Source organism: Barbus barbus (genome assembly GCF_936440315.1).
Source record: "Barbus barbus genome assembly, chromosome: 30".
NCBI lineage: Eukaryota > Metazoa > Chordata > Actinopteri > Cypriniformes > Cyprinidae > Barbus > Barbus barbus.
This window is the reverse complement of record NC_136758.1, coordinates 14,833,396-14,859,497: the sequence shown is the minus strand read 5'-3', so window position 1 is coordinate 14,859,497 and position 26,102 is coordinate 14,833,396. Positions and strand designations below refer to the sequence as shown.

The 26,102-nt window shown below is 38.5% G+C and overlaps 1 protein-coding gene across 1 annotated transcript in view; it reads right to left on the bottom strand.

Annotated features, from left to right (window-relative positions):
• Positions 1 to 26,102, bottom strand: part of ush2a (Usher syndrome 2A (autosomal recessive, mild)) — a gene marked incomplete at both ends in the record, with an annotated part of 210,615 nt that overhangs the window by 4,744 nt on the left and 179,769 nt on the right. The window contains 9 exons of the mRNA XM_079385784.1: positions 686 to 924; positions 1,057 to 1,263; positions 5,521 to 5,842; positions 6,561 to 8,080; positions 8,159 to 8,386; positions 16,103 to 16,457; positions 21,179 to 21,341; positions 21,684 to 21,842; positions 24,785 to 24,942. Of these exons, the coding sequence (XP_079241910.1) occupies positions 686 to 924; positions 1,057 to 1,263; positions 5,521 to 5,842; positions 6,561 to 8,080; positions 8,159 to 8,386; positions 16,103 to 16,457; positions 21,179 to 21,341; positions 21,684 to 21,842; positions 24,785 to 24,942 (3,351 nt within the window). The remainder of the gene's footprint in view (positions 1 to 685; positions 925 to 1,056; positions 1,264 to 5,520; positions 5,843 to 6,560; positions 8,081 to 8,158; positions 8,387 to 16,102; positions 16,458 to 21,178; positions 21,342 to 21,683; positions 21,843 to 24,784; positions 24,943 to 26,102) is intronic.

Below are 26,102 nucleotides of genomic sequence, written 5' to 3'. Positions count from 1 at the left end.
TTAAGACTGAGTAGTAATGGCTGCTAAAAATTCAGCTTTGCATAAATGAATTACATTTTAAAATATATTCAAATAGAAAACTGTTATTCTAAATTTTAATACTATTTATTAATATTATAGTTTGACTTTACTTTGATTAAATAAATGCAGCATTGGTGAGCATATAAGCGATTACTTTCAAAAACAGAAAAAAAAAAATCCTGATCCTACCTCAAAATTTTGAACAGTAGTGTACATACAAAGTTTTAATAGAGGTGAACAAAATTCAAGCAAATATCAATACTTAGTTATGACTTTCAAATTTGTGATGACAAAAAGAAAAAAAAAATCATATCTTAATGGGTCATTTCCATGCTGCTTATGGCACCGAATGGATTTGCAAGAGTAATAAAATGTTTTCAAACACTTCTTCAGTCTGCCATTGCTTAGAAAAAGAGTCTTGGAGTCCTGCCAAAACTCATCAAACTCATGCCATTGGTTGTTGTGTTGCTAGGCTAAACTGCTCAAATGAACAGTGCAATATTTTGATATTTTAAAGACTTGAGAAAATATTTTATAAAAAAGTCCTTTTATATAAAAGGACTTCATCCTTAAATATTAATAAAGAATTTTAGCATAATCATTATTATATTAAGTTATATATTTTTTTATACTATGCAAAATATATTTTTTCTGAGATCTGTACCTTTCAATGATGCCATTGGGCTGAAGAGGCATGTCCCACTCCACCAGAGCTGAGCGAGAGGTGAGGGCGACTAGACGTGGCGGGGGCTGCTGGGCCGGGGCAGAGGCCTGGGTGCGGAGCTCACTTAAGGGACCTCGGCTGCAGCACAGGAAACAGGTGCAGGCCTCCACACCTACAAAATACACAGTGAAGGGCCTAAGACCGTGGAGAGTCTGCTGGTGGGACGTCCCCTCAGACAGCTGCAGGCACAGAAATGAAAGAGCTTGTTCCAGTTTTCTACTATAAATTCTAATACTCTAAATTCTTAGTCGCTTATATATAATTGTTAAATATATGTATAGGTAAGGATACATATATTGTACTTGATGTACCAGCTGGTATGAGTCTTTGTTTTGTGTGAATACTCTGTAGAGGCTGACAATGCCGTTTGGCTTGGTGGGTGGGCTGATATCCAACACAGCTGAGGTGGCATGGATGTGCAGGAATTTAGGCGGGCTCAACCCCTCTGGAGGAGCTGGACCTGTGCGACCTTGAGCCCAGGGGCTACCAGCACGACCTGCTGAGTTTACAGCCCACACCTAGATAGTCAAAATAAAACAACACATGAAATCAGGTATAAATCTATAATAAATTTATAAAATAAAAAAAATATAATAAAATGCTATATTATTATTATTATTATTATTATAACTCATAGTACACATATACAGTGGTGTCCAAAATTATTAGAACACTTGGCATATTTAAGAAGTTTCAGTTGCTTTTGTTGAATTGGCCACATACTCCTAAACGAACTATTGCCAGAACTACCTGCGACGGAAGGAATCTGCTGGAACATTAAAAATGATGGACTGGCCCTCAACTCCATCGAGCAAATTTGGGGCGAATTGGAAAATAAACTGGACAGATCTATTGTATATTCAGAGGAAAGCCTTTGGCTTGAGTTGAAGAAGGCATGGGATAAAATTAGTGTTAAAGTTCTCAGGAAATGTATTGACACTATGCCAGAGAGATGTGCTGCTGTAATTTCTGCACACATACAAAATATTAAAGTTAAAAGTTGTTAAAAAGAGTATGACTCACTTCATCTGATTTTTGTTGTGCTCAAAGCAACCATCTGCATGTTTCATGAACAATATGAAATAAAATCATGTTTTGTAGGCAAAAAAGGTCAATATTTTCGGATCTGTAAGGTGGTCTAATAATTTTGGCCACCACTGTATAAAAAGCGGTTCAAACTACTAGAAAATGAAAATAATGAAAAACTAACTCACAAAACAATAATAACAACAACAAAAACCCCTCTGTATTAAACTTGAAGCTTGCCTTATTTAAATATTAAAGGGGACACTTGCCACTGGCAAGATGGCCTTTTAGTAAAACCTGGTCTATGCAGCACAAAAGTTTTTTTTGTTCGTTTTTTTTAGTCAGTGCTATATAGAAAACAGAGAAAAGGGGGTTTTGGCATTCCATTTAGCTAAAAACTTCACTCATAATGCATTTTTGATTTTGGCATCATCCCTCTGTTGTTCCCACTGTCCATAGGCAGGAATACAAAAATTGCAGGAGTTCAATCTGTAGTTTTAACAAAAACCCAGAGGTGTCAAAAGTTTTGCATCATCTGGAGAGTACACATTGTTCATTTACATATACAACTGACATAAAGCTGGCTGGAAAAAAATCCTTTAAATTTATTTCACAACAATTTAGCATTTTTGAGAGCTCCTTCTCTCTTTTTTTACAACTTGCTAGACCACAGCTCCAACATGTATCATAATTTTTCCTGCTGTTGGAGTCTACCATTTTTTCGAGACCAACTAGTATAGATATGCACAAGAAAAGAAAGGAACTTCAGTGTGCAAAGCTACAGGTGAGTGTATGGAGACGCCTGTGGTCTCTCTCACCTGCAGGGCCGATATAAGACCGGATCTGATACCCACACCAGCTCTGAAATGGCTCAGCAGACAGACCGGAGACTCGGCACCATCCTCCTCTTAAAGAGGAGTCACCTTCACCTGATGAACCCACCTGGCGCCTTTTGCAAAAGGAAACTACCCATTCAACTACTTTGTGGAGTCAGTAGTCTTGCGCTCTCGAAGCCCTGCTGTCATTAATGGCAAAAACATCAGCATCCATTACAGAATCACTCCAGCTTGAATCTACATGAAAATTAAATTTCACCTTCATCAAGGAGTAAATGAACACATGGAAAGGTGAAGTAATCTTATTTACTAGACGAGCTATTTGTATAATTACACAGGAAGAGTAGGAAAAGGTCAGCTGGGGTCGCTATTTGCATGAGTAAGTAATTTGTAGATTGTCAGTTATAATAGCAGTGGCAGATGGATGTTCCTGTGGATAGGGTTAAATTAGCCTCAATAATAGGCAATTACACCGTGATCAATCCAGATGATAGATCTAAGTAGCAATACGCATGGACTGCACGAGGCACTGGCTGATTTCACATTCCCATTCGAACCCGTTCCACTGCCAAAGTGACGACTTGACGTGTCGGAGCGCAAAGGGGGGGCGACGGAGGTGTGACAGAAGAGAAAGAGGGCGGTCACAGAAACAGCCTCTTGTCACCCAAAGAGAGAAAAGGTCACGTTGGCAGGAAGACAGTGAGGAGGAAAGAGTGACGGGTCGCTTGTGTGGCGTTACGAATGAGCACAGGACAAAGAAATGCGATAACCTTAATTTCTCACTGATAAATCATTCCGATTCTCAGATAGGAATTTGGTGAAAAGAGATATGGCCGCTACGTTTTAAAGTGGAGTCAGCCAGGACATCTTCATGCCCTTGTAAGCGGCGCAGACGTTTTATTGCCACCGAAGCACTTGCATACAGAGCTGTAATTAACGCGGGAAAATAAAACTATTTCATGAGCAAGCTCTAATGGATGTGGGTGTACACCGCTAGGGCTGAATCTGCCCAGAGACAGGCCCTCATTGGCTGTGGCCACGCCCCCAGTCATGGACACGGGGGCAAAAGTTCCCTTTTCTGTTATGAGCACTAGGCTAATTAAGATTTGACATAAAAGTGTCAATAAAATATGTAGCCTCTTAACATGGGATGGCTTTGATTTCACAGGGACACATGCCCTTGTGTGAGAAAGACTAAAATGAAACAACAAAAAGGGAGACAACTCCATGACATTAGGACAAGAACATTAAAGAAAGTGGTAGTTCTGACTTCTTCAAACACACAAACGGTCAACAAACAGCCATTTATACTGTTAAATAAGCAGACGCAGGCATAAGCTCAATGACGCTTCCAGGATAGTTAGCAACCTCCCCAGGGAAAGCCAATAGCATTAAAAGGTCTTTCCAATACTTGTACATTTGGGAGGCCTAACAGCTAATTCAATGGCTTCGATCGTAATCGTCAGCATTCAGCCAGACCCAGATTAATGGCCCTGTCGCTTGTCCGTCATCACTCAGCTCCGCCCGCCAGCTGTCATAAATTACCGCTCATAAATAAGACGGAACAATCAGGCAAACTCTATCAATTTAGTCCTGATCAGCTCACGCCTCTCAGGCCTGACAGTCAAATGCTAATGTTATTTTGCTCCAAAGGCTAGGCTGTCAATTAAGAAAGGTCTCGTAAGGCGACGGCAGTGCGATGAATATAGTGAGTTAGATTAAACGCCTGTCTGTGTGAATGAGAGAGTATAGATGAGCAGAACGTTAAACACAACAGCAACAAATAATCATGCTAATTAAACATTCCTTGAGGACAAGTTTATATGGCAGATTTAATCATGTTTAGTTGCATGATTACGCTAAAATATTATGTATCATAAGAATAATGTATGAAGTATCACAAAGTCTAGAGGGATGATTTCATATTCAGGATGCATCATGCTAAAAACTAAACTTGCTGAAACTAAAGCTATACAAAATAGTTTTTGTTAATTGAAATAAAGCTGAAATAAGTTATATAAATGTCAGACGAAAAACTTAAAAACCTAAATTGAAATGTAGAAATTCTGTCTTGGCAACTAGCAGAAATAAAACAGGTTTAAGTTACTAAAAAAGTACTAGGATAACTAAAACTACATAAATTAAAAAATAATAAAAAGCTAAATAGATCTATAAAAAAAAACTATTAAAAATGTAAAATACACTTAATAAAATTACTAAAATAAACTAAAATGAAAACAGAATACTAATAAATACTATAATATAATATAAATGGTATATTGTAGTATTTATATTATTGTTAGTGCTGTCAAACGATTAATCGCGATTAATGGCATCCAAAATAAATGTTTTTGTTTACATTATGTATGTGTACTGTTTTTATTTATTATGTATATATAAACACACACACATACATAGTTTGAAAATATTTACATGTATATACATTTATATTATATATAAATATATTTAATATATAAACAACATATTTTTCTTAAATATGCGAGTTAGATTAATTGCATGTAGAGTATGCATGTGTTTGTATTTATATATACATAATAAATATACACAGTACACACTCATATATTATGTAAACAAAAACTTTTATTTTGGATGTGATTAAATCGCATTTAATCATTTGACAGCACTAATTATTGTATAAATAACACTGATTTAAAGCAATGACCTACTGTAGCAACCATTCAGAACACCTTAGCAAATATATAGCAACCCTCTGTCAACTATCCACAAGCTTACAGACACATTTTCTTGGGAAAATATAAAAAGTCTGTTCATTCTTTGTTGTAATATAATAATTTAGGTATAAAAAGTTCAAATCAAATGCACCAATGACAGTAAATTCTGAAATTTGGAGTGTAAAATACATCTGAGTGAAATGAAAACCAGTGGTATGACCTGGTATTCGTAGGCTGTGTAGGGCAGGAGTTTGTCATCGTGGCAGGAGGTCGAGGAGTTGCGGTAGACCAGTGTAGTTACAGATCGGCTTTCCTTGTCTAAAGCGTGTTTTCGGTACAGCTCGTACTGCAAAAGTTTCCCATTCGGCTCAGCTGGAGGAGACCAGGACAGCAGAAAGACTGTCTGTATGCCCTTCGGGTTAGTTTGCAGCTCCAGCAGCGGGGCAGGTTGTCCAGCAGGAGGCGACTCAAGCGTCTGTATTGAAGACCAATCACTAGCAGCGCAGCCTAACAGGGTGCAGGCCTCCACTCTTACCTCATATCTACAAAAATGCACAAACAAATAATAAAAATAAAGAAATAATATCTCAAAATAAAGAAAAACAATGGGTAAAAATATCAATAGGGCACATATGAAAATAAATAACACATTTTGTTTACCTCGATTTCATCAGTAACATTTTTTTTGTTTTACTTTTTTTTAATTTGATTTAGAATATTTAGGAATATAAACATAATTTTTGTGCTTATCCTAGTAATGCATTCTGTTATTTATCAACAGTATAGACAACGGACTAAAGGTTTTCTCCTTCAGAAGGTCACCAGCGATGGACTGAAGGAGAAAAGGGAGAGAAGAGAGGAGAGGAGAGTATACAGCTCCAGACTTTAGTCATCCCTCATTTGAGTGCCTCCTTCTGACCGTCTTTGTTTATGCCAAGGATTGAAACATTAGAAAAGGCTCAATGTTGACTCCCTCCCCTTTAAGATTCTCTCTCTCTCCTTTTCTTCCTTCGCACATTTGGTTTTTATCAGTGTGTCTGTCTTTGGTGCAGCAACTGAAAAAGTCTGACCAGCTAATTTAGGTTTGAAGCTAGACAATATAAGAATATCTACTTCCAATTCTATTTAAATATGCTTAAAGTACTCTGTTAGTTGTTCATTTATCTATCTTCAGCCTCAAATGCTAGGGGTTGCCTTATATTACCTTACATATCAAAATTCCAGAGTAAACAGCGTTAGTGCTGCATGCTGGTATTTTACCTGTAGTAGGGCTTTAGTGCTGTAAGGGAGAAACTTTGGCTTTGAAAAGCACTGTGATGTGAAGCAAAAATGAAACGTTTCATGTTGGGCTCAGCTGGGTCTCGTTTGTAAAGTGAGTAGCTGATGATGACCCCATTAGGTCGTGCAGGGGGGTCCCACTGCACCATAATGCTGAATGGCCCCAGAGCCTCCAGTCTGGGGGGAGCCACACCAGAGGGCGCTGACGGCTGTGTTCTGGCCACTGTCGGTGGACTGGTAGTGGCGCCTTGACTGTTATTGGCAGTGATGGTGTAGCTGTACTCAACGCTTGGAAGTAAGGTGAAGTCATGGTAACGGGTGTCCAGGCCAGTGTAAATGAGGCTCCCGTTTCGACGGAGCTCGTACCCTATGATTACTCCATTGGGCTGGATTGGCTCTCTCCACATGACCTCAACCGATTCAGGGCCTGTGACTTTAAGAGTTGGGGCGGGCATCCCTGTGGGTGGTGCTTCTCTCGTCTGGACTGAAGTGGGCGAACTGGCAGTGCAGCCACCATTGGTGCAAGCCATTAAGAGGAGGATGTAGGAAACATGTGACTGTAGATCCAAAACCTGTGCACTTAACTTTTTCCCTCGGTAGACCTCCTCATTGTTTATTTTAAGAATATACACCACAATCTCACCATTCTGGATGGATGGAACAGTCCACGACACATTGAGTGAATAGGAAGTGACATCAGACACCATAGGTGGTTCTACGTTAGCAGGGGCGGCTTCTAATGTCCTGATCTGCGTTGGCTCACTGGTAACACACCCAGCCACGGTGCAGGCAATGACTGCGTAACTGTAGAGAGTGTACGCGGTTAAATCCACATCAGTGTAGTTGAACACGCTCGAATCGAAGCTGAAATGGAAGCCAACGTTGTCCCTCTGAATCCTGTAGGTCAGAAGAACACCATTGGGCTCCAAAGGAGGCGTCCAAGTTACAAAGATTTCATTAGGCTTGCCCTCTACATGACTGACAACCGGAGGAGCCAATCCTCTAGGAGGAGCTTGTTTGGTTTGAACTGTGAGCCACGGGCTATCGGTATATCCTGCCGCATTTGAAACACGCACTCGAAACTTGTACCTGCTCCAGGGCAGAAGGCCAGACATATTATAGGAGAAGCTGTTAGCCTGGGTGTCGTTCTGGATGAACACAATCTTGGCTCTCATCGAGTCGTCTTCATCACTCTGTACCCTGCCATCCTCTAGACTTACAGCCAGAACCTGGTACTGCAGGATCCTGCCGTTGGGCTGGGCAGGTGGAGCCCAGCGGAGCTCCACGCTGCGGGATTGGACCTGCTGTACCGTAGGGGCTGGTTGAGAGGACGGGGCGGCCTCCTCGGTGGTTATGCGTTGAGGTGCGGTCCTTGTACAGCCTGCTTCAGTGCAAGCTTCGAGAATGAGTGTGTACACAGTGTAGGGTTCCAGACGGCGGAAGAGGAACTGACGTGCGAGGCCACTGAACTCTAAGTTGTCCTCATTGAAGATATTGTACATCTGTGGATATAAATATAGTAAATGATAGCAGATTCTGGAGCTGATAATGCAATGTTATTGTCATTGAGGGAGGCATACTTTGATGACTCCATTTGGAGAGGCAGGTTCAGCCCACAGCAGCAGCAGTGCTCGTCCATGTTCTCTCTTCTCCACACTGAAGTTAGCCAGGCCACTTGGAGAAGCTTCAAGTGTCTGAATGGTGGTCCAAGGACTAGACACCTGACCCGCTCCATTAACTGCTTCTATACGCACAATATATGTGGTGTACGGCTCCAACCCAAACACATGAGCTTGAAAAATTTTACCCTACAACACAAATGACACAAATATAATTAGTGTATGTTATAAACATAGCAATATTACCATTATTATTGATAAAATTAAGTAATTCATATAAAAATACAATTTAATAATGATACAATTATTAATCATCATCATCATGAATAATAATAATAATGTTATTATCTACAGCAGTGGTTTTCAAACCTGTCCTGCAAGCACCCCTGCCCTGCACATTTTGTATGTCTCCCTTATCAGACATTCAACTCAGCTCATTACTAGAGACTGCAAGACCTGAATTGGGTGTGTCTGACATGGGATACATACAAAACGTGCAGGGCAGGGGTGCTTGCAGGACGGGTTTGAAAACCACTGATCTACAGCATGCATTACATAATGTATATTTCATTAAATGCATTATATGCATTTTTGTGAATGCAGTACTCATGAATAGATACAAAAGTGTGAAGATGGTGAAAACTAAACAAAAAACAAACACAAAAAACAAAACAAAAAACACATACAAACAAAATACATAAAATATAAAAACCTTATAAATCACCATATGGAGGCTCAAAAATATCAATATTAAATTATAAATTGATAACTAAATAAAGACATGTAACACTGTCGGCATCCGTGCAGAATATTAGTTTTGTAATGTTTGCTTTTTTGAACAGAAGAATTATTAATTCCTTAAAAAAATTTAAATTAATTTGACCAAGAAAAAAAGATGACATAATTCTTACCATCAACAATAAAACTACAGACCCCTCTCTACTACCCCTATGCAGATTTTACACCCCGATACATTACATCGCTGGGAGGCACTGAAGCATTTAAAACGGTACCTTTTTACGTGGTTGAAAAATTGAGAACATTTGGACTATAAACCAGCAAACATATGCACATTGTCAATAGAGACAGCTGTTTCATTTCACTTTACTTCAGCACAGAGACTTATATCCTGCCCCTAGATGGCAATGCTATCAAACACTTTCCTAAACACAGGCACCAAGACATTAACAAGCAGGCGCTCCCTCATCCAGGATACTCAAGGCAGCCATTAAAAAGCGACTAAGAGAATTGATTTTTGTTATAGATTTCCAAATAAATGTTTATGGCACAGATCCCTAAAATGGGAAGTGTTTAAGTTTTGATTAAGAGAATTGGTTATGCTGCCTTTTGGGTGTGCATAGATCCACCATACATCAAATTCTCAACATTACAAAATTAAATTTCTTATTTCAAAAGAGAATGTGTCAGGTATTTAAATGATGTAAAACATACACACTTTAAATTCTAAACGATCTTTATATTAAGACCCATTGCATATGAACCTGAACGTGTAAACCTCTGTATGGAAGCCAATAGCAGTCAGGCTTCTGGACAAAAGCACTGAATTTGGACTTTCTGTAATTGAGGCAGAAAGAGGCCTTGCTGTTTTAAACTTTAAAGAGGTATCAGAGTCAGAAGCACATTTAGAATTAGCTCAGGGAATCAGTCATTTGTAAAGGGGAAAGAAGTCTTTTAAAGCCCTTTTTCTTTCCTCTTTTCCTCTTTCAACTGAGCACAGGTCTCCCTTGTCTCATCAGCTGCTTACATATGTGTTATTTCCTGTGACAGCGCTGGGGGCTGCTTGGGCCAGGGGATGATTTTAATTAAGAATAACCATGTGGATTTGTCACAACAATTATGCTGATTAGATGAAAGTGGAGATTCCTGACCCTTCAAAGGTGTGGGACTGCTTCATTTGCATACAGTAGACATACTGTCCCGGCCTGCCACTGCTGACTTCAGCCTGAGCTGGATTTTATTAGTATCATGCTAACAGCTACAGGGCCCGGGAAATGCCTCATCAAAAAGCATCAAATGGAGCCTTTGGTCATGTTTTAAGCAATCTGCACTCAAACTCTGTCATAAATTTAGGAGAATTTTAGGCAGATAAAATGATGCACTGATGCATTTTGTTGTAAGAATTATCATTCAGCTCTGAATATCCCTGAATGTCTAATGTTTGTTTTTTATACAAACAGATTCTTGAAAATAATAAAAATCTTCTCTACACTGGTATATTAAAACAAACTGAGGAAAGGTATTCATGATGCACATTTCAAAACCACCTTTCCTGTGCTATTCACAGCCTGTTCACCCAAAAATGAAAATTCTGTGTTTTTGTCCATACATTGAAAGTCAATGGGATCCAAAACAAAGAAAAAACTGTAAATTTATATTTTGTGTTACGCAGAATAAAGAAAGTCATACACTTTTGGAACAACATGAGGGTGAGTAAATGATGACAACATTTTTATTTTTGGTGAACTACCCCCTTAATATTTCAATCAATCCATTGCTCTCATTCCTGCCAGTACCTTAGTTTAACTGTTGAGAAAGTCTACAGAATTTAGAGCATAGTTTCAAAGAATCTTCCCTTTTGTTCTGTCGTACAACCAGATCCTGAGATGCCTTGACACTATTAATTATTTGTGGTTTAGATGTAAAGTTCTGTTCAACCAAGCCTCAATCAGATGGAGGGCTCTTGAATCACTGAGCTGTTCTTCAGACTGGGCCGGTGTCTGATGAAGGAAACCCCTCATGCATGCAAACGCACACATAAAGAAACAGACGAAAGTACCGTTTACCTCTTCTGAATGTGGCAATCTGAGTATGTATGACAATCAGGACTGTGAATGATGGAAGCTGTTTTCAGAAAATAAAAGCATATTCAGTCAAGTACACCACTAACTTTAGCACTTTAAATAAGAAATTACATTTAATAGGCTCTCTTAGAGTTTATCCTTATCCGATATAATAGCAGAATAATGCTTTTTCAGTGTATTGTTTGGCCTTCTATATTATAGAAGATGTCTATATAGTAATTTATTCAAAAAAATTTATATTTGTATATAATATTTAAAAAATGTATACTATATAAATATATACATGCGCATATACAGTATGCATGTCCTAACCACCAGGCAACGACTCCTTTGAAACCTATAAACATTTCTGAATCTTTAAGCTACACAAATAAAATCCTCAATTGTGTCACCAGCCTGGTCTAAAACTAGGAATGAGATTAAAGTTTGTGAAAGCTCAGAGGAATCCACTATCAAAATCCACAGGCCGTCGGGAGCTCCCCTCTGTGTGTCCTTTCGGCAAATGAGTGCGGGTTCAACCAGGGCCCAAACGAGCTACTCGCGGTTCTGCTTCAACAGTGTATATACAAGTCTACACAAAGACACGGTCCAAATGCGCCGCCATCATGTTTATGCACTCTTCACTGTGTTCTTAATGATAAAATAACAGATTGTAAACATGCTGCCGGAGTTTCAACCCCCCCTCATTTTTTTTTCCTGTGCATTTTTTAAACAATGTCCTTCATGTTAGAGTGGTTACAGGCAGCAGAAGGACATCATTAGAGCCATGGTTAAACTGTAATTTACACCATTAGGAAGGCAGGAGCAATTTTTATTGCCTAGTAAATTTCAGCTCTGAAATATTTGGACCATATGGCTCAATTTGTGTAATAACCTTAATTTCTTGCACCCTTCAGGTCCGCCTGCATCTCCGCTTGCCACTCCGACAGAGTCGGCTTCTGTGCGCAAAAGGCGAAGCGTCTATAGAGCGGCGGTGGAGATTAATAAGGTGTCACGTCCTGTTTGGGTGAAGGCATTGGAACAGCAGCCAGATGGTATCTCTGCAAATGACTGTCAGGGGTCCTGATCTAATCAATAGGATGTATTAATACATCTCCCATCGCTGGGGTTCTCATGGGGCTGCTGAGCAACATCTGGAAAGATCAGGAGGGGGAGAGAGAGAGTACGAGAGGCAGAGAGAGCGATGGAAGCTATGTACAGAAAGCAGAGGAAAAAGGCGATAGCGTTGAGAAGGAAGAGAAAGTGTGAGAGCAAAAAAAATAAAAAAAAGGAAGAGAGGAAGGGACGGGACAGGTCTGGTGCTGGCTGTGACTGGGCCTGCCTAATCTCTCATGTAGGCTTGATAAGTGTTCGGTAATGAGGGGCGTCTGCACACATGGTGAGGGAGGAAGCTTTTGGCGGCTCAGACCGCCTGTGCTCCGTAGCCTCATTCAGTCCCGCCGCCATGACGTCCACATTAATCACACGCACTGGCACGAGGTACGGCGCACAGCACAGCCAGGGATCAATAGCAGCCCCACCCACCAACAAAAAAAGAGGATGGGCATGCTCAGACCACAGAAGACCACAAGCTCTACTCTCTGCTAAAGCATTACTGAACAGCATTACACCATCTGCTCCACAATCTGACTTGACTCTACATCCTAAGTGTCTAAGCAACGATTTCTAAATTTCAAACTCTTTTTGGACTGATTTGATACCTACAGCATGTTTACTGGTCAAGGCTCAAAAATGACACACATGTTTTTGCATTCCAAATAAACAACATGTGGTTTTAAGACATTTGGTTTTAATAGTGTATTCAAGTGTTGTTATTGTTAACCAAGACTAAAAATCTAAAAAGTTCTAAAAAGTTTCTGGTAATTTAAATAAAGCTCAAATAACAATTAAAAATGTTTCACAGGCAGCTAACAGAAATAAGTATGATTAGGTTGACGTACTAATAATAGTACTAATAAACTAAAACTCAAAATATACAAAAGGCTAATTAAAATATCAAAACAACAACAATGGTGTATTCTGCTGATAATTAACCAAGATAAAGTTATCCAGTCTTAAAAGCATGAGTTAAAATGGGTTAAAAAAAAACCATTTAAAATATTTGTTCAATGAATTTGTTCAGTGATAAAATAATTTTTTTAAAACATTTTTAATTCATAGTCTTTTAATTTTTTAAATTAAATTATTTTAATAGCTATAACCAGCTATTACTGTGCATACTGCAGCTATTTTTTAAATATATTTGAAAATAATATAACATAACATGATATAATATAATATAATATAATATAATATAATGTGTATGCGGGCTCCAGGGTCCAAGACAAATTTCCCCATTGGGGACAATAAAGTGTATTGAATAATATAATATTCTAAAAAATATGCAATATTATGTAATATATAATATTAAAAAAACTAATTGGAATGTATAGTTTTTTTAGTTCATAGCTACATAAGTTTAATGACAAGTTTTTTTCTCTCCATAATCCTTCATTCTCAGACATGAAAACAACTTCACTCCACCAGAGAACATTAACCTGTAGCCACTCAACAGTTGGCAACAGCTAAATCAATATGATGCCCCACTGCAGGCCAAGTATTGACATGGCAGGCGGACAGCTGATATAGCACAAAGTCAGTGTCCAAAAAAAGATTCTGCAGGATCGATGGATTATAAATGTAGCCGTGAGAAATCGCACTAATACCCACACTACAATTTCCCCGTGGCAGCTGCGATTGGGCAGTGTCTACTACAGACCATGGAAAAACTCAGAGCAGTATGGGTAAATTAACCTTTATATTGTAAACTGCTTTCTTTACATCACAAATAATTAGCCTAGTTCTATCTAAAAATCCAAAACTGAAAATACTAGTGCTATTTCTATTTCAAAATATTTATTTCCAAAAGTGTATTCTTACAAAATTCACATTATACGTTAAATACTGTATAAAAATAAAAATTTTAACCATAAGCTATATTATAAAATTACACAAAAATGTACAATTTGCAAAATGATAAATTTGCATCAGCCATTAGGAGACCAGGGTCATAACTCAAGAGGGCTGAGGACACGTGGGAAATTAATTACAAGCTGATTAACTGCAATCTGACGTCACACGTTCACCACTGAAGCCGACCTCTGGAGGTCAAGAAAACCTGAAAGGACTGCCAAGAGAATAGAAGCTGAACTGTAAATTACTCTCAAAGAAAAGAGGGGTGCTGATAAAAGGCCTATCCTGGATGACGTTCATTAATTGCTATCAAAATAATTAATTTGTCTATTAGGCAGGCATCTATCTGGCGCTCTGTGGGAGAAGCTGAACTCCTCAGTGGGTTCTGGATTCTTTCCCCTATGGCGTTGCTGCTATCAGGGGGCAAGCTGGCTCTGTTCACACTTGTTTTGAACAGGAGCTCAAGCTGAAGCCTTTAATTTGGCCATGATGCAGTTGTGAGCATCTGCAAGGAAAGCAGCACACTATTTTTCCTCGGTGTCAAACATGAGAACGCCATGAATCACAGCGGTTACTTTTATAGGTGGAGACATCAGCGGATGAGGAATCTATTTAAACATGCGAGCAATGGGCTGATCGCTGATGAATGATCTCAGACAGATGCTGATGCTGGAAACTTCAGGTGCTGAAGCTGAGCTGAGAACTAGAAGCAGTTGCTGCCAAACACACAACAATGGGTCAATATACACTCAAAGTACGCTCAAAATAAATCATAAAAATAATCTAAGCAACAAAATAATCAACTATAATTTCAGTTAAAGATTTTTAACTGAAAGCCTAACTCTGCTTTCAGACAAGGGTTTTTCTGAAATTATTCATTATATCATTTTAAATGTTTATTAATTTACTATTCAAAGGTTTGGTCTGTAAGATTCTGTAATTTTATTTATTTTTATTTTTGAAACATTAGGTTTATCAAAGCTGCATTTACATGACAGTAAAAGCAATACTGTAAAGTATTATAACAATTTAAAAAAATGTTTCTATTTAAATAAAAAAAATTAAAAAAATAATTGTCATCCTAGAATGACAAAGCATTATTTAGCGTCACATTATCCCATAAAAATTGATAAAAAAAAAATCTCACTGAACTCAAACATTTAAACAGTAGTTAATTAAAATATTGCATGTTTATATTTGTTTGTGTAATATATTGTTTTGTGTTTCATTATTAATAAACTCTTTAAATTTAGCTGAAAAGTCTACAATAGGCTACTTAATTGCCAGTCACAATCTACCTCATTTTTTGTGACAAAATGACTACAGCTATTTGTGTTTAATAGCTGTATGTTTTTTAATAACAGGGAAAATGTCCAACAGCTTTTTTTTGGTAACCAAAATTTTAAGATATGTGCCTACAACTGGTGGTGGACGAGGAGACACCACCCCTCACAATGTAGAGCGCTTTGAGTGCTTAGAAAAGCAAAAAAGCGCTATATAAATGTAATGAATTATTATTATTATTATTATTATTACACAGAAAATGACTTTACCCAAATTTACCAACCTTCAGAACCATTCACTGATGTAAAACCTGTGTCAGCTAGCCCCAGTCTCTTCTACATTGTCTTATATATCATATTATTTTCACATTCAGAAAAAAGCATGATAGTTGCCACTGATACCCTTGTGGGCAGCATGCCGAAATAGAGCGCTGTTGCACTACGAGCATTCAGAGTTCGAATCCTTTCCTTGCCTTTCCTGATCCTGTTCCCTTTTTTCTCTCCCACTTCGCTTCCTGTCAGCTCTATAATGTCTTATCATCATAAATGCAAAAATGCCAAAAAAAGAATAAAAAAAAAAGAATGTAGCATCATATCTGTGCAATCACTTAGAGATGATAGCAGTTTAACAATTTTAACAGTTTCTTTGATTCTTGTTTCTGTCTAATAATAGGAAAAAAAAGTATTGCCTCTCTATTCATTTGATAGATTTGTGCAAAATATATTTTGTGGGTGCTATTTCATAGATCATTACTCAATCGTCTTGCTTCTTTGCACATGGTTCATTTATAACTTCTCACACAATGTATTGGACAGTATACCGAGTTGATGAGAGAAATGAGTATTACCAGAACTGTAAGAGCAGTAACAGTTGTGGAGTTGAACGTAGGATCGTTGGGTAGTTTCTGGTAGACCACTTTGTACTTGGAGATCACTCCGTTTGGCATGTTAGGCTGGGTCCAGCTCAGCAGAAGAGAGTAGGCACTGGTGGGGTGGGCCGAGGGTGCGTCTATACCCTGCGGTTCTGCCTCTAGAGTTCGGACGGAGGTCCAGAAGCTGGAAGCAGAGCCTTTAGAGTTGACGGCGGTGACTCTGTATTCATATTCACTGAACGGTAGAAGGGAATCTGAGGCATCGATGAACTCTAGGGGACCTTCAGTCCAGATGAACACCAGCAGCTCCTCTTGAGTTCCAGTTGGTCGTCTGGCGGAAACAGAGTTAAGATTACATGGAATGAAAGATTACAAAAACATGACAAAACGCATAAAGCGTCTTCTTTAAAGTTCCTTCAAATGCAGCTGCAGTTAGAAATGAAGCCCCAAAACAAACAAATCCAGTGGGGGTGCAAAAGAAAGGTTGTAGAGATGAGGAAGAACACACAGAGGAGGTGAGGAGCAGGGGCAGAGCGCTGGGATTTGCTCAAGCTTCGTTAATTCCTCCACATTAGAGGCTTGGCTTCCATGCTGCTGGAGAAAATGACATTCACCGCTCTAATGTGGCCCCTGCCGGCCCCACTCACACCGCAACGGCCTAATCTCACCCACCGCATTAAAATAAAGCCAAACAGAGGCTGGCAGGGCAGAAGAACGTCTCACACCATGGCGCTAAACTACAGCACACAGCTGCGATCAGCAGTCTGTTTCACACACATACCAACACTGCATCTGGAACACAAGACCTTCTGCTTCAGGAAGTCAGGAAGTAAACGTAGTAATAGGCATTTTGTTTTTCATACGTTGTGCTGTTAAAAAAAATGAATGTTTAAGACTTAGATCTAAATTAAACACCTGTCCAGTAAAGCAAATTAAAAATGATTACCAGAAGAATAAGATGTAAGGACATGGACACACAAACACTCTTGGGAATTCTGGATATGACATAAGCAGGATCAGAGGTCAGTCGTGATGAAGTGACTACAAAGAGAGATGCATAATAAAAGATCTTACTCATTATTAGCAAACCGAAAATGTCATCTTTGACTGTAGAAGGGTCATGCCATTTTTTTTTAATTTTTTTTTTTTTAATTCCTGCTTCCTGATACCTCCTTATGAGGTCAAAAATCCAGCGTTTTTGAACAGAGACATTTTTGCTGATTAGTTCCAATGCTATCTATTTACATATCCATAAATCAAACACTTTTACTTTAAAACATCAACAAGAATTTGATTTATCATATGACATGACCCATTTAAGAAGTCCGACGTTTTGAGGCTGTAACCGCTAGATGAATAAGTAGCTCATCAATGCTTGTATTGTCTCACCAGCATCTTCTGCATCAACTGTATGCATGCAATATGAACACGGATGTATTCTTAGGAACTGATTTACAATAATTCTGTACAGCATCCAAGGACTATCCCAGGTAATAACTCATTCTCCTGTGTAATATAAGTTAAATGCATGGAGGAAAAACATCCCTAAGGAGGGGACACTCACTTCACAATCTCAGATAACCTCCAATGAGCTGAATATATACACAATAGCACATTAAACCGATTACATTTAGCGCAGCGCTGATCGCCGGTATTAAGATGAGCAGATAGAATAATACACCAAGTCCTTTAAGCCACGAGTGAATTCTCTGCCCCCTGAATGTGATGTATTTGCCAGAGTTTATCCCGCTCCCAAATCAGGGCTAAGATGAAATGCGTCTGTCGGAATGCCCCGGCATCTGTGGCTATGCTAATTATATTTTCTTAAGATTTATGCGGGCTTAGACTGATCTGACCTTGCATATGAATGACACCGGTCAACAAGCTGCGTTGTCCTTGACTAAAATCTTACCTTGTTGCTAACACACACACACACAATCACGTAGATGCCGTAAACACTGTTTTTGCTGCCATCCAAGAACAAGAATGTTGGGAAGACGTCTCAATTTATGGTTTAATCTGATCATTGTCTGGAATCCTTCAAGTCAAATCTGAATGGTTTAAATTGGCGTTCACGATGTGCAGCAATAAAGGTTCAAGCACGGCCGGCTGTGTTGTTTCCGACCATAAGGGCAATGATGGCAGCGTAATGATAGAGTTAGCTACTCCCCAGCACATTGCTCTCCGTTCTCCTTGAAGGATGCTTCTGTAACAGCGGAGTAAAGCATTGTGATGTGATCGTGCCAGTCTTAGCTTTATTCCCTCTGTGCGGGGTGCAAGCATCATGGCATTCTGTTTCATATTGCTCTCAAACAGCTCTGAATGTGCCTGGAATAATCAAAGTCAGCAGGGCAATGTCATCTTCCATTTAGAGCTGCCGATCAGCCTCTCTCTCTCTCTCTTCTCTGCGCTCAGATACCAGAGTCACTGATATACAGCTGATATCCACATAAGCACTCCACACTCCATTCTGCGTTTTCCTGCTGTCAGTTAGACAGGAACTAGAGAGGAAATGTTGACAAGTGTAACCAGCAGTGATTGGCCTGTTCACCTCAAGGTCACGGCATAATTACTGTTTGTGTTCGACTACGTTTCCGGCCTTCCTTTCAAACATGCCCTGACATGGACTCACATCAACACACACATTTATCCCCATGCAAGCTCTGCACTGACATTAGCCTGACAGCAACTTCGTATGGAAGTGCATTTGCAGAGATTGAGAGAGGAGTGCTAATAAAAGAACTGGTTAACATGTCCACAGAGGCAAAATATGTAATAAAATGGCCCTATGCTGATGGGACCAACTTTATTCAAGTACTGACAACTGCACTTCAGGCTAATTTAGCTATGAATATTCCATTCTTATTCTGCTGATTCTTCATTTCCATCCAATTTAATGATGAGTCTTTTTTTTTTTACTCATTGACGTTTCTGTTGCTCAAACAGTACAGCATGGTTACTAGAAAAATACATAGCGGCGCAAAGAGAAAACTAATAACATGCCAACAGACAAGACAGAGCAGGTTACTTCTGGTATGAAACAAAGTCTCAGCTTTCAAATTTTGTGACTTTTTAAGAAATTCAAACAATAAATACCATTTTGTGGCTCTTTAATGTTACGTGACAGATCACTGTAGCGCCTCAGCTCAAGCGGAACATGAACCCATTATCTTTTCATATTTACTTAAAACACAAACTAAACTGAACATCAGAAGGTATTTTATTTCAACCGCGTAAAGATGTCAATACACAGCATTCTTTAAATTTAAGTCTACCGAAGTTAATCTACTGTCCTGTCTGAATTGTTTGTTGGACAAAATGACGGATTTGGCGTTATGATTGGTCAGATCGCATATATCAATCAAGCTCACTGTGAAGGGTCAATTACGAGGCTATGTATGAAAGGAAATTCTGCTCAATTATGAGTGAACATTTCTGTGCCAAATGTCTTCATCTAAGGGTCAGTTGCAGTGGCGGCTGGTGAAAAATATTTGAGGTGGGGCTACTACACCAACATGAAGTGAATGCAAATATCATTCTGGAGAGTTCTAAACACATTCTAAAGTAAAACCATTAATAGCATGTCATTAATACAGATCATTTTTCAAAATGAGAGATTATTAAAAACTTCTTATTATTAAATAAAAAAATAAATAAAAATTAAAAACTGGCAGGGAGGTCGGCACCCCAGCGCCCTCTATGGGCGAGCCGCTGCTGGTCAGTTGTACTAAACAGGGCAAATTAGCGCAAGAGCGCAATTCCAAAAGAGCGCTGATGGGTGTGGAAATTTCTGCAGGTGATTTACTAACAACGCGCAAATTAAAGAACACAGATGCAACATCTCATTTACATATCGACCAACGCAATATACGCTACCAAGCGCAGCGCAAATTAGAGCAATCGCAAATAAAGAATAAAGATATAAAGAAGCCATAGTACGTTGAAAAGAACCAGAGGCCAAAAAAATGCCAGAAGTTGCAAGAAGTTTTGATAGACCTGGTATTGCGTGACTCCTACTTGGGTTCCGAGCTATCTTTTATTTCCTAAAGCAAATTAAAAATAACATGGCTTTGCAAAAGATATTTTTGTGTTCTTGCATCCCAAATAAATTACGCGTGGAAAAAAATCCTCTCCCTTCTGTCATGCGCTCTCTGTTCTCTGCAGTGCCTCCTCCTAGCAACAAATTGCAGCCATTTCAAGCGCAAAATAGTTTAAGACATGCTTTTTTGGGGCGTTAAATAATGGCACAAATATCAGTAATTTCATGAGCGCAAACGTAAGTAAAATGCATTGCGTGATTCATTTGAATACTCTCCTCCCATATATTTTGCATCTGAAAGGGAAACTCCTAGAAATGTATATTCAATAAGGTCAGGTGCAAAAATAACTGTCCACGCCTTTTCAGCGCTAATTCTTTACTGCACGTTTTTAGTAAAACCTGACAGTACTATTTTAACGCCAAAAGACGGTTAGTAAAACTGGCCCTAAATGTCTTACTCTTGCGCAAAAGTTTTGAACCCCTAGTGATTCATAATGGAACTGCGGGGGATTTTTGAGATTGTGACAGAAACAGCAATTCTAAAGTAAATTCAAATAATAATAAATGAATTAATATAAAACAATTCATTACAATTATTTAAAATGCATTAACTATTTTTAAATACATCATTGTAATCTTTAATTTGAAATCATTAATTACAAATGAAATCAATATAAAATAAAAAAACAAATTAAATATAAAATTCTATTCGGATCTATACATAAGTAATTAAATGTTTCATTCATTATATTTATTTAAGTGTTAAAATTTTCAAAATCAGGGGTGCTACAGTAAGTCAGTCGTTTAGGCTAATCAATAGGCTGACACAATAACCCTGTTCTAGCAAACAGACTACCACAGGTAACGAGGCACAAGTCTACAGCCTAACAGACAAAAATCCTGATGACTGAGTGTGCAGAGTGATAAAATGAGTCTTATATTGTGCAGTGAGCAGCATGGTATGAGATACCAGAATGTTTTGTTAATCGAATGTGAGAATGAGTGCCTTGTACCTGTATATGAAGTAGTTAATGATGAGGCCGTTGGGATTGTGTGGCGGACTCCAGCGGACCTCAATAACAGCCGCACCTGCAGCTGTGAGAACTGGAGGGTCCTGAGCTAACGGAGCAGCCTCAGGGGTCCGAACAGACACCCCCTGTCCTACACCACAACCATCTGCACATACAAATATTGACATGAAAGCATTTGATACATAGAGATAAAGATCACAACTAATACAACATATTTAAACAGACAGAAAGGACAAATTGTAAATATGTTTCCTTGATTTTCCCCCATTTATTTTAGATACTGATATAGATACATTAAGTGTTTACAAAGCCAAACATTGCAAAATTTCAGCCAAATTTCCATAAAGTTAACTCAAATGGTCTGATCATTGTAGACTTGAAATGAGATCTATACCTCTAATCGTATCTTTTCAGTTTGTGTTTTCTATATTTTCTTCTTTTATCTGACTATTTTCTTAAGGTTTGCACTGTTCAGGTTTCAGAGTACCTGGCTGACAGGCCTGTACTTGAATGTGGTAGATGGTGTAGGGGTCCAGTCCTTGCAGTAACAGGGAGTACTCTTGTCCAGCAAGGCGGATGAGGGGCCGCTCAGTACCTGCATTGAGCAGGATGTTATATTCCAAAGGGGCACTTGCATTATACACACCTTAAAGGGAAACAGAAACAAAAAGTCACATTTACTTCTTTTCACTGACTGATATCCAATCATATCTTGTTTAAGCAGAAATGTGACACCAATGCAACCACTCACTAAACTGACAAACTAACTGAAAAGATTAGTGCCACCCCAGCATGAAAACAAACACACAATCAGCTCACCCAGTCCACAATCACAACATACGAAGAGCCATATGTACTTGTAATACAGTGCAAGGACTGACATACAGTGGACCTGACACTTTGGGAAGCTTTGCCCTTGATTCAACATCCTTCTGGGCAAGCAGGCACTTTCCCCGTTCCGTCTATCCCACCGCTGTCCGAAACACACAGACACGCACATGGTCTTCGGTAATGCATTTGAACTAAAGAATGTAGAGTCCTGGCATCCACGCTTTGTTAATATTCCCATCACTAGGGCCTTTCATAATTTACGGCAACTGGAGGCTGATAGGTTATTCAACATTTATGAGACCCGAGATGTATTCAGAACGGGCTGATTATCTTTACAAATGAAAAAGTTAAATTATTCAACTTCCTTCATTGCGTCTCCCTGAGCAGATGTAGTCTTTTGCCTGAGACACAAAAACCCGCTGGAATTAGACGGCGCTTTGATCAAAGCTTCCTGCCTGAGAAGTTCAATCGCACAGGTCCCTAAGTTCTATTATTTACAACTAATCACTGACTTTGGAGTTTTTGCACTTTCAACTTGAATGAGAGTCTAATAAGAAATAATGGCACAAAGGAAAAGAAAAGGAACATGCTATCAGATCTGATTCATCAAGCACAGGTGCAGCTTAAAACCGTGCCCGTTTCTGCATTCGGACTTAACCAAGCGTGAGATATTGTAGTTTGAAGCCATAGATTTTTCGCTCGCCTCTCTCGGAATGTAAAGTCAATAAAAGATCCGGCCTATGTAAATGTTTTCTGTGGGTATCAAGGCTTTTTAAGGGCTCTTATGGTGTAATTGAGGTTGTTTAAGGGGATCCTCTCACAAGAGAGAGGCATAATGGGGCAATAATAGCAAAAGATGGACCATCTGAGGCAGACAATCAGAACCGCTTGAATGTAGCCTGTGAAATCACTCTTGAGTGTGCGAATATGCACACACACTCTTAAACAAACTCCCACCCTCCTGCACCTTTTTGAGGGAAAACAAATACGTGCATGCAGATTCGCTTAGATGTGCTTTGGACACATGACCGGGTGAATACATACACACAGATATAACATGCACAGGGTAGATGTTGCACATAGATGCTCTCTTGCACATATTTGCAGCAGGTGGGTTGGGTAGATGCTGCAAGCATGCATAAGAGCAGTCTGGGGTGCTAGAGTCTATGAACTACCATAGCTAATACCACAGGGAGAAAGAGAAGGACAGAGAGTTTGCATTTGCTCTCCATGTGGGAGAACGTTCGGGCTACGTGCACAATGGGATGTGCAGATGAGACTCGTGCTGCAGTCTCAGAGTGTAAAGAGAGTGATTGATTGATCAGTGGAGTCCAGTGGGCTGCAGTCTGCAACACAAATTATGAGAAGATCATGCAGGACCACAGCAATGACAACACACTCTGGATGACTGAGTGAACCACAGCATGGCCTCACCAAGGAGAACTCCCCAGAAAATGATAGCAAATTTAAAAAAAAAAGTTATTTTCTGTTCACTACCTTTGTGATTCACATCTTAATAACTAACCTAATTAGGATAATGAATGGTCTTAATAAACACATTTTGCTAGTTACTATTCACTATGACACTATGAACTCTAATTTTATTTAAAAAAAAAATCATGCATAAAAAAGCCTTTATGTATAATGCATTATAAAGGTTTATTAAAGGGTATAATGCATTATAATTATTCGTGCATTTGTAATACATTATATCTTGTTGTAAATAATTATAACTGAATTTATGCATAGTATAACAATGAACTGATAAGTGTAATAATGTATTAACTGTGATGACAATTATACATGAGATTGTACAATGCATTATTAGGTGAATTACAAGGCATAACTGATGCATTAAAACTACTTTTATAATGCATTATACATAAAAACTTTAAGTAAAGTGTTACCAATAAAACTAGAATTACAAAACACTAGAAAACTCATTTAAGTAAATAGCATAATATTTTGAACAATAATTGTAATTAATATTACAATATTACTTTATACACCAAATAAGTCATTTGTCCGAACAAACACAATCATTAAAATGAAATAAGTTCCCATTGTTTCATATGAGTGTGATTAAAAAGTTAATATTGATGCTACTTTTTAATAGTTACTTTGTTGCATAATTGTTTAATAAAATTACTTTAGCAAAAAAGTGGTAGCAATTTTATGTGTATTTCGGTTTTATATCTATCATTAGTATACTATTTCTTGTAAAAGCTCCATGTGCCATGATTTATTCATTCAGTCTCCACGAGATCTCAAGATGAATCCAAAGTTGAAACAACCATGAAAGCTGAAATGCCACTAAATAAATATACAGTTAACGAATAAATAAGCATGCACGTGATCAGCATTAATACACCCCATCCAATACCTGAACTTCACCTAAACTCCACAGCAACAGCGGAGAAGGAGAGAATGAATGGGACACGATTGGACAGTGATGGCAGAACACACGCGGGTGAAGGGCGAGCGCATCTCAAACAACTCTCCCCTAAATCACACTAGAGGAAGGAAAAGCTGTCACTTAGGTTTGAATGTTAATTGATTGGTGGGACCCATCTACGTCCGGCCCGCACTGATGCATGTACACTACGACCATGTTGGGCCCCTGGTAAATTACACACAATGCCACTCGTAAATCCCTGCCCGCGTGCCGTCACTCTCGCAGGCCCGAGCAGGGATAAATCAGCCTTGTGTGAGTGCTAAATAGAGAGGCTGCATAGTGCATTAGGTTGTAAACATTACCTGGGGGTGACCAGGCAACAAAGACGGAGCGAGGGCCATGGAGGCTGACATTATACGGAGGAGGAATCCTTTCCGGGGAGGAGACGGGGGTCTGAATGACGTATCGATCACTGAGACTGCTCCCGCCGCTGGTGCTGGCCTCCAACTCGTACACATATCTGCAAAGCAAAGATGGATAGGAGATAAATAAGTCAACTGCGAAACTAAATTATGCTATTAGCTTAAAAGTCTCCTGTCACAGAAGCTAAATTTGCCTCTGTTTCAGCGATTCTCCATTTCAGGTGGGAGTCGACGCTGCGTTTAATTATTCATTGTCCATGAGAGAGGCGGGTGCATTGATTCCGCCATTAAGCCGTGTCTTTCACAGCAAGCACAGTTTTATTTAGAGTCCTCAGAATTGAGGCGTGAATGCCGGCGTAACAAACCAATTGTTCTTTAAAATCATGAATGCAAGTTAAAAATAATCACTCGCATTGCTAGTTCAGAATGATGTCATATAGAGCAATTTTTGACAAATTTGTAGCAGTTACAGCAGACCTTACCATAAAAAATTATGTGTATATATATATATATATATATATTTATTTAATAAAAAAATAAACAATACACTGTAATTTAACCAAGTTGAAATCATAGTATCAGATAGCAACACTAACACAAAAAAAACCATTACACAATAATTTTGCAATATTTCATAATTTAAAAAAAAACCCCGACATGGTGGCTTGTTTCTGAATCTGTTCATTTATGGTTTCCTAAACCATCACATTTACCATTGTGCAGTGAAATTTTATGGGGGCGTACGTTTTCCCCACACAGAATTCGCTACAGGTTCAAGTTACGTGGATTCCCCACCAAGTTATTATTAACAAAAACAAAAACCATTTAAAAAAATCATTATTTGAATTAAAACATTTCCTGAAATAAAAAAATCTACTTATTTTATTTCAGTTACTTGCCAAAGCAACATTTGATATTTTCATTTAAAACTGAAGTACTAAATTAACTAAAACTCGATAAGCTAAAACTGAAAAAGCTTAAAACTACATAGAAATATTGAAAAATCTAGTAAAAGTCCAAAACACAAAACTATAAAGTTTTTAACATATTAAAATGAAATCAGAAAATATATAAATAAAATCTAATTAAAGATTAACAACAAAAACTATAATGAAAAAAAACCGTTCAGCGCATTGAACGAAAAGCTAAAAGTAATTTCTGTGTGACTGGCGTTTCATGCATCACTACACTACTGACAATAGACAGTGGAACTTTTCTGCATGCAAAATGTTTCCTAAATTTAATGAATGAGACCACA